This window comes from Orycteropus afer, unplaced genomic scaffold, assembly GCF_000298275.1.
Source record: "Orycteropus afer afer isolate SDZICR_OR568_19922 unplaced genomic scaffold, OryAfe1.0 scaffold00542, whole genome shotgun sequence".
Lineage (NCBI taxonomy): Eukaryota > Metazoa > Chordata > Mammalia > Tubulidentata > Orycteropodidae > Orycteropus > Orycteropus afer.
In genome coordinates, this window is record NW_006922129.1 from 376,966 (window position 1) to 386,951 (window position 9,986).

The following is a 9,986-nucleotide window of genomic DNA, read 5'->3' on the forward strand; positions in this document are numbered from 1 at the left end:
TGATTCATCTGGAGTTAGTTTTTTTTGTATGGTGTGAGGTACAGATCTTGTCTCCTTTTTCTGCAAATGGATCTCCAGTTTTTCCAGCACCATTTATTAAACAGACATTCTCTTCCCCATTTAATGGATTTCAGCCCTTTGTCAAAGATCAGCTGACCATAGGTCCATGGATCTATTTCTGGGTTCTCAATTCTATTCCATTGGTCTATATGTCTGTATTACAAAGCTCTTTAGCTCTACCTGTAAGTGCCTGGAGGCACCCTACTTTGCCAGTAAGTCTAGACCTCAAGGCAATTAGTTCTCTCAATCCAGGAACTGGCAAGCCTAGCTCTGTTGACAAGTACCAGGAAGAAACTCACTCCACCAGGAAGCCTCTCGCCTGAAGGCACTCATTTCTCTTGCTCTGTGGGTTGGCTCCCATATCATCTTGTGCTGGTCTTCTGATTCTGCTCCTGCCATTTCTCTGCCACTGCTTCTTGCAATTTGCATCAATTCTGGTGTAAGAGCTCTCCTTACTTCCTTCTGAGCTCTCATTAGAATTACCTTTGACCTCCATAATTCCACCAACAGTCTCTTCAAGGCAATCTGGGCTTTAACTCTTAGGCCCCTTAAAACTCTTCCAACAAATATCCATTACACAATTCCAAAACTGTTCCCACATTTTAGTGCAGCACCCCACTTCTAGTATCAAATTCTGTCTTAGTTATCTAGGACTGCAATAACAGAAATACCACAAGTGAATGGCTTTAACAAACACATTTACTTTGTTTAGGAGGCTAAAGGTCTGAATTCAGGGTGCCAGCTCTAGAAGAAGGCTTTCTTTCTCTGTCAGCTCACAGTTTAGGAAGAAGGTCCTAGTCCCCTTTCAATATCTGTGGGCCCAGACCTCCATGTGTCTTGGCATCAATCTTCTTCTGTGTCTAGGAGGTTCTCAGTGCAGGGACCACAGGGCAAAGGACTCATTCTGCTCCAAATTCTTCTTTCTTGGTGGTAGCAGCTCCCTCCTCAGCTTGTCCTCTCTCTTTTTATCTCTTGTAAGATAAGAGGTGATGCAGGTCACATCACAGAGGACTCCCCCTCACATCAGATCAGGGCTGTGACCTAAATAAGGGTGTTGCATCCCATCTTGTATCACGTTAAACTGATTGGCTGACTACATCACATCACATCATGAGGATGGTTACATAATCACATAACTGCCAAACCACCGAGAATCATGGCCCAGCCAAGCTGACATATATTTTGGGCAAGTCAAAAAGGGGAGAATTTAATTCACAATAATAATAATAATAATAATAATAATAAAGTTTAGGATTATACCATATCTCATTTATTCTTTCAAAAGACCACAAATAGGAAGGATTCACAATCAATTAAAACAAGTAAAAAATAATAAAGCATTATATTTATACAAGCAGAGATTCTTAATGCCATATGTTCTACCCAATGCTTTTTCCAACATGCCTAGGTAGTTTTTGAAAATGTCCTAATCAAGAATGGGCCAAGTTTATTAACATACACATATTGAAAGAGGTCACTAGTTATTTTGCACATATAGTAGTCTAGTTAGATAATCTGTAACTTCAACTCAGGTAAACATATTTAACTATAATATATGTATACTGCCCACCCCTCTGTGTTTTCTTACCTCAGGTTCCTTGGGATTTGTGTAAAGCTGTTTAAGGAAAAATAAAACAGTATTTAATCTGAAACTTACTATATTACTTTTCACAGACTACATTTTCTATTTGTGCTCTATTAATTGTGCACTGAAATTTATATGTATTTTCAAGCTAGAAGTAGGGTAAGTTCTTATTTTGTGAACATACAGAGTACAGTATTCTGTGAAATCTGAATATAAGGGAGTTGTAACCAGTTGTTTATCACTATTGTGACTGAGATACAACTAAATTCGAAATAATTTGCTATGATTTAAAATTTTTAAAATAAATATCTCAGATTTTCAATGGTATCTTCTTACTCTCTATTCTTTCCATATAAATGTTATACCCAGAGATAGGTTCACAAAACGTTGGTCAAAACACTGATTTAAAAGAGTAGCTCAGAAAATGAAACCCTGAGAGCCAATGGATGAAGTTGATAGGATATCCAACATATTTTCTTGTGTACTATTATATACTAAAACTCTCTATATAGTTTTTGACCTGCTATTAAAATTTATGGTAAATCCTATTTTTTATTCCAAAATGTCATAGGACAGATAGAGAAAGCCAGAGAGGAGGAGAAGGGATACTACTTTAATGGTTCACTTCTCAAAAGACAATGAAATAGAGACAAAGACTTGGGTCTTTAAATGTGTACTTACAGTAAGTACTGCCATGTGTAGCTTCATGAGAAAGGAAAATTATTGTTATTATATATTTGCACCTATATTCTTATTTTCAATAGATGCTAATTAAAATATAATTTTACATTTTATCAGGTCCAAAGATCTAATAGGAAAAAATACTCAGAATGCCAAAGGGATACTAATTATTCATTCATTTAAGTGAGTGCCTATTATATACACAGAGCTCTGCTGGGGCAGTTGCTGTTGGTTGCCATGGAGTTAATAGGATTTTTCAAGGCCATGACCTTTAGGAAGTAGATCATCAGGCCTGTCTTCCAAGGTTCCTCTGGGTAAGTTTGAATCATCAACCTTTAGTAGTTCAGTGCTTAACTATTTGCACCACTCAGGGACTTAGGGAGGAGAGGGATACAAAAAAGATAATTATCCCTACTCTCTCAAAGTTACATTCTAATTTGGGAGACAAAGAGATATACCAAATAATACATTATTACTAAAAATTAAATATATCAATAGTATCACATATGTGTGTCTTTTGAAACTTTAAAGTCTGATGTGTCTGTAAAACCGTTGGGCCCCCTACATGTTGTTGTTAGGTGCCATCAGGTAACTCATCAACACTATGGTACGATAAAACGAAACACTGCCCTACACTAGTATGAACGGATTTTCTGTTCGAAAGAGTAATAGAATATATGTATGTGTATGATTATATATAGATTTGTGAATGTATATACATATCATAGGCTTGAATATGATAATTTTTTAATACCTGGAACACAAATCAGAAAATAGCAAGATCATAATTTCTTTTCAAATTATTCACCTATATCATACAAACACCTAAAACTTTAGTGACACTGTGTGACTACTTTGGTTACCGCAAACAATTTTTTTCACTTTTATTTTTAAAGCTTTTACTGTGATTTAAGTAAAAGTTTACAGAGCAAATTGGTTTTCCATTCAACAATTTATACACATATTTTTTGTGACATTGATTGCAATACTCATGACATAACATCACTCTTCCTACTTCCTCTGTATATTTCCTGTTTCCATTTGTCCTTTTATATTCCTTCCTGCCTTCTGAGCTTTATCTCTGAGCAAAAGCTACTGTTTTGATCTTGTATGGCAATAGTTCTAAGGAGTACATACCTTTCTAGTGCTACTGCTCAGTTTATAGGCCACTGCTCAGTTTATAGGCCTGTCTATTGTGTGGCTGAAAGTTGAGCCACTGGCATGAGTTCAGTTCCAGATTTGAAGGGTGACTAAAGGGTCATAGTTTTGAGGGTTCTATCAATCTCTATCATACCAGTAAGCCCTGGACTTTTCTATGATTTTGAGTTTTGTTCCACATATTTCTCCCACTCTATCTAGCACCTTCTATTGTGATCTCTTTTAGAGAGGTTGCTAGTGGCAGCCAGCATCACTTAGTTCTTCTGGTCTCAGGGTTGATGAGGCTGAGGTTGTCGTGGCCCATTAGTTCCTTGACTATTTGTTTCCATATTTTTTTTCTTCACTCTTCTTTGCTTCGGATGGAAAGGGAACAACAGTTGACATTAGATGGCCAATCACTAGCTTTTAAGACCCTAGTCACTACTTACCACAATAGGATGTAGAACACTGTCTTTGTAAACCACATTATGTCAACTGAGTTAGCTGCCCCTGAGACTGTGGTCCTAAGCCCACAAACCCAGTGATCTATTACCTCAAGGTGTTTGGTTATGGCTAAGAAGTTTTCATAACTTTGTCCTTTGACTGCTCTACGATATGCATGGATATATTTACAGCACACACAAATATGTATGTAGAAATATCCTCTGCTAAACCTACATATAAGGAGGTCTGGTAGCACAATGCCTAAGGCATCTGGCTGCTAACCAGAAGGTTAGTGGTTCAAACCCACCAGCCACTCCGCAGAATCAAGATTGGGCAATCTACTTCTGTAAAGATTTACTGCCTCAGAAACCAATTGGGGGTCACTATGAGTTGGAATTGACTTGACTGCAGTGGGTTTGGTGGGGTTTTTTGGGGGGGAGTAGAAAACCTATGTATGACACGTAGCCTGTATAGGGATTGAAACTGTGACCCTGGCATTTTTGGCAATATGCTCTAATCAACTGAGCTAACCAGCCACTTCCTGGAAGAAGTGTAGCTGGAATGCTCCTTAGAAGTGAAAATGGCCAGACTTCATGCCACCTACTTTGGTAATGTCGTCAGAAGGGATCATTCCCTGGAGAAGTGATATCATGCTTGGTAAAGTGGAGGGTCAACGAAAAAGGGGAAGGCCCTCAATGACATGGATTGACACAGTGGCTGCATCGATGGGCTCAGGGATAGCAAGGATTGTGGGGCTGGTGCAGGACCAGGCAGTGTTTCATTCTGTTGTGCACAGGGTCTCTATGAGTTGAAGCCAACTTGATGGCACATAATAATAATAAACTATAAATAGTCTTAAGTATAGTCCCATTTGCCTACCAATGCCTGTTCAACTTGCCTGACTATGTACCCACTCATATATCATTTTTCATTAGATGACTGTGCATGTAATAGTATTTCCCTTTGTCATCTGTAATTCTTGTGCAACTCTCCATGTCTTCATTTGCCTTAATGATATTGTGCTTGTCATCTCTTTATTGTATACTGCCTTTCCCTTAACTCAAATTAATACACATCTATTATTTAGTTCGGAAGGAAGGTTGGGCAATCTACTTCCATAGTGATACCACCTTGGAAACCCAAGGAGGAGTCCTTATGAGTTGAAATTGACTTGACGGCAGTGAGGTTTTTTTTTTTTTTTTTTGTATTCTCTAGTTAGTATTTTCCATCTCCTCCCCTATCATCTCTGCTAACCATACAAGAACGTTTCCTTGTGTGCAAACTTTTCCTTAACTTTTTGTAATAATGGACTCATAAAGCATTTGCCCTTTCATGATTGAATTATTCCACTCAGGATAATGTCCTCCAGGTTAATCTATGTTATGAGATGTTTTACAGTTTCATCATTATTCTTTAACTTTGCATTGTATTCCATTGTATGTATATACTATAGTTTGTTTATCCATCATCTACTGATGGGAAGGGCACTTAAATTATTTCCATCTCTTTGCTATTGTAAATAATGCTGCAACGAACATGGTGTGCATATATCTGTGTTTCAGCTCTTATTTCTCTAGGATATACCTAGTAGTAGGGTTGCTAGATCAAATGGTATGTCTATTTCCAACTTTTTAAGGAAGTGTCATACTGTTTTTCACAGTAGTTGCACTATTTTACAGTACCACCAGCAGTATATGAGAGTTAAAACTTCTCTACACCCTAACCAGCATTTGTTCACTGAACTTTGCTATTACTGCTGGGATGAGATGATATCTCATTGTTGTTTTTGATTTGTATCTCTCTAATTTTAGCCATTAGAGAGATACAAATCAAAACAACAATGAGATATCATCTCATCCCAGCAGTAATAGCAAAGTTCAGTGAACAAATGCTGGTTAGGGTGTAGAGAAGTTTTAACTCTCATATACTGCTGGTGGTAGTATAGTGGCTAAGACACTTGCCTGCTAACCAGATGGGTGGTGGTTCAAACCCACCAGCCACTCCTCGGAAGGAAGGTTGGGCAATCCTACTTCCATAGTGATACTGCCTCGGAAACCCAAGGAGGGGTTGCTATGAGTCGGGTTTGACTCGACGGCACATAACAACAACAACAAAATGGCTAAAAATCATGAGCATTTCTTCTTGTATTTCCTGGCTGCCAGAATGTCCTTTTTGATTAAGTGACTAGTTAGTGTTCTCTGCCTATTTTTTAACTAATTGTTTGTCCTTTTATTCTTGAGTTGAAGTTTTCTAAAAATTTTAGAGATCTGTCCCTTGTCAGATATGTTGTTGCCAGACATTTTTCCCCAATCTGTAGGTTCTCTTTTTACTCTTTTGGAGAAGTCTTTTGATGTGCAGAAGTATTTAATTTTTAGGAGGTCCCAGTCATCTAGTCTATCATTGGCTATTTGTGTATTTTTGGTTATATTTGACAGACTATTTATGCCATAAATTAGGGCGCTTAAGTTTGCCCCTATTTTTTCTTTATTGATCTTTATAGTTTTAGGCTTCAATCCAACTTGAGTTAGTTTTTATATGTGGTGTGAGGTATGGATCTTATTTCATCTTTCTGCAAATGAATACCCAGTTTTGCCAGGACAATTTGTTAAAGAGACTGTCTCTTTCCATTTAATGGATTTCAGCCCTTTGTCAAAGGGTCAGCTGTCCAGAGGTGGATGGGTTTACTTCTGGATTCTCAATACTATTCCACTGGTCTGGGTCTCCCATTGTAGCAATACTAGGCTGTTTTGACTACTGTGATTGTATAATAGGTTTTGGATCAGGAAGTGTGAGGCCTCTTTTGTTTTTCTTCTTCAGTAGTGCTTTGCTCATCTGTGGTCTCTTTAATTTCCATATAAAGTTGGTGAGTGGTTTTTCTATCTTTTTAAAGAATTTTGATGGAAGCTCAATAAGGATTGCATTTTATCTATAAATCACTTTGGGCAGTATTGACACTTTCATAATATTCAGTCTTCCTATCCATGAACATAGTATGTTCTTCCATCTATATAGGTCTCTTTTGGTTTCTTGTTTGTAGTTTTCTTTGTATAAGTCTTTTGTATCTCTGTTTAGGTTTATTCCTGACTATTTTATCTTTTTTTTTGGCAGCTATTGTTAATGATATTGTTTTCCTTATCTCCTTTTCAGAGCTCTTTTTGTTGGTGTAGACTAATCGGACTGATTTTTCTATAATCTTGTACCCTGACATTTTGCTGAATCTTTTAATATGTTCCAGTAGTTTTCCTGTCGAGTCTCTGGGGCTTTCTGTGTATAGAATCCTATCATCTGCAAAAAAGGATAGTTTTACTTCTCCCTTACCTATCTGGATGTTTTTTTTTTCCCTTTCATAGCTTATGACTTCCAATACAATACTAAATAGGAGTGGTGACAGAGGACATCCTCATCTGTTTCCATTCACAAGAGAAATTCTTTCAGTCTCTTTCTATTGAGAATATTGGCCATTGGTTTTGTCTATTACCTTCATTATATTGAGGAATTTCCTTTCTATTCCTATTTTTCTAAGAGTTTTCATCAGGAATGGGTGCCAGATTTTATCAAATGCCTTCTCTGCATCTACTGATACGCTCATGTGGTTCTTTTACTTTGTTTTATTTATGTGGTAGATTACACTGATTGCTTTTCTGATATTGAACCACCTTTGCATACCTGGTATGAATCTCATTTGGTCAGGATACATTATTTCTTTTGATATACTGTTAGATTTCATTGCCTATAATTTTGTTGAGGATTTTTGCTTCTACGTTTACGAGGCATATTGGTCTGTAATTTTCTTTTTTAGTGGTGTCTTCACCTGGTTTTGGTATCTGGGTTATGCTTATTTCATAAAATGAATTTGGAAGTTCTTTTCTACATTCTGGAATAATTTGAGTAGAACTGGTGTCAGCTTTTTTCTGAATGTTTAATAGAATTCTCCAGTGAAAGCTTCTGGGCCAGGGAGTCTTTTTTTTCTTTTTTAAATGACCTATTCAATTTCTTCTTTTTTTATGGATCTGTTCAGATTTTCTACCTCAATCTGTGTTAGTTTAAGTAAGTCATGTGTTTCTAGACATTTGTCCATTTCTTCTAAGTTTTCATATTTTTGGAGTCCAGTTCCTTGTAATATTCTGTTATTATCCTTTTTTATTTCAGTTGGTTCTGTTGTGACATTAGCCAGTTCATTTCCTATTCATTTTATCAGCTTCTTCTCTTTCTTTTTCTTTGTTACATTTGCCAATCAATGGTTTGTTGATTTTTAAAATTTTTTCAAAGAACCAACTTTTAGTCTTCTTTATTCTTTCTATTGTTTTTGTGTTTCATTTATTTCTGCTCTAAACAGTATTATTTCCTTTCTTCTGGAGACTGTAGGTTTTTTGTGATGCTCTTTTCTAATTGGTGGAGATGCTCGGTTAAGGTGTTGGTTTTGGTTCTTCCTTCTTTTTTGATGTATGTGGTTATTGCTATCAACTGCCCTCTGAGCACTGCTCTCACTGTGTCCCCAAGGTTTGGGTATGTTGTGTTTTCATTCTCATTTGATTCTAGGAATTTTTTTTTGTTGTTGTTGTTCTATTACCCAGTAGTTTTTAAGCAGGATGTTACTCAGTTTCCATGGATTTGATTTTTTTTTTTTTATCTGATCTTCCTATTATTGATTTCTAATTTGATAGTGTTGTGATCTAAAAAGATGCTATGTATTATTTTGATGTTTTGAAATTTATTGAGGCTAACTTTGTGGCTCAACATATGCTCATTCTTAAGAATGATTGATCCATGTGCACTGGGGAAAATGTACATTGTGTTTTTTTGGGTGGCATGTTCTGTATATCTATTGGCCAATTTAATTGGTTATGTTGTTTAGATCTTCTGTATCTTTGTTGAGTTTCTTTCTACCTGTTCTGTCCTTCACTGAAAGTGGTGTGCAAAAGTCTCCTACTTTTATTGTGGAGTTTTCCATTTCTCTTAATTTCTGTTAATGTTTGCTTTCTGTATTTTGGGGCTCTTCCACTGGATGTGTATTTATTATGGTTACATCCTCTTACTAGACTGACCCTTTAATCCTTATATAATGCCCTTCCTTGTCCGTTATGCTTGTTTTGGCAGAAACTAATATTGCTTTTTCCATCCTTTGATTTGTAAATTATTTTTATCTTTGTGTCTAAGGTCACTCTTTCATAGGTAGTATGTTGATGGGTCCTCTTTTCCTATCCATTCAGACACTATCTTTACCTTGACTGGTGCATTTAATCCATTCATGTTTAGTGTCAGTATTGGTATGAATTTACTGCTGTCATTCTTTTGTGTTTTTTATTGTGGTGTTGATAGTTTCTCTGTCCTATATATTTTTCTGTGCTGAGTTCATTTTGTGATCAGATTTAATTTTTCATTTTCACCATTGCTGCTGACTTTGCATTTACTAAGTCCTTATGACTTTCTTCTTTGTTATTTTTATAAGAAGGTTTAATAATTTTCTTTGTGGTTACTATGTAATTTATTTTTATCTTCTGAAGTTTAAAACACTGTTCTATCTTGATATCACCCTGAATTCCTCTCCACTGTGAGGTTCTGTAATTATACCACTTATTTCTTTCCATGTGGGAGGCATGGGAGGAGCCAGGGCTGAGACAGAGCTGCAGGAACCCAGGTAAGGGTGGGCAGCCAGGCCAGGCACCCAGATGTGAGAGGTGCAGGAGGAGCTGGGGGCTGAAACAGCTGCAGGAACCCAGATAAGGGCAGGCAGACAGGCCATGCATCCAGACGTGGGAGGTGGGGGAGGACCGGGGGCCAAGATAGAGCCATGGGAACCCAGGTAAGGGTGGGCAGACAGGCCACGCACTCAGATGCAGGAGGCGGGGGAGAAGCCGGGCTGAGACAGAGCCCTGAGATCCAGGTAAGGGGAGGGAGACAGGCTACCCACCTGCGGTGTAGTAAATTACTTAGTGTGGCTTTTCTACCCGTAAGTCTTTGTAAACTCTAAGGTGGGAATTGCTATTAGCTACGGAGGAGATCCTGATTTTAAAGTCGCCCACCTGGGTTATTTCTGTTGGGCGTGGCACAATACAATGTTCTGGGAAGTTCCCACTCT

The 9,986-nt window shown here is 37.3% G+C and overlaps 1 protein-coding gene across 1 annotated transcript in view; it reads right to left on the reverse strand.

Moving 5' to 3' along the window:
• The window catches only part of LOC103209945 (HORMA domain-containing protein 2-like), a 56,928-nt gene that overhangs the window by 24,015 nt on the left and 22,927 nt on the right, over positions 1–9,986 (reverse strand). The window contains exons 3-4 of the mRNA XM_007955866.2: positions 2,327–2,347; positions 1,649–1,675 (exon numbers count right to left, since the gene is read on the reverse strand). Coding sequence (XP_007954057.2) covers positions 1,649–1,675; positions 2,327–2,347 — 48 coding nt within the window. The remainder of the gene's footprint in view (positions 1–1,648; positions 1,676–2,326; positions 2,348–9,986) is intronic.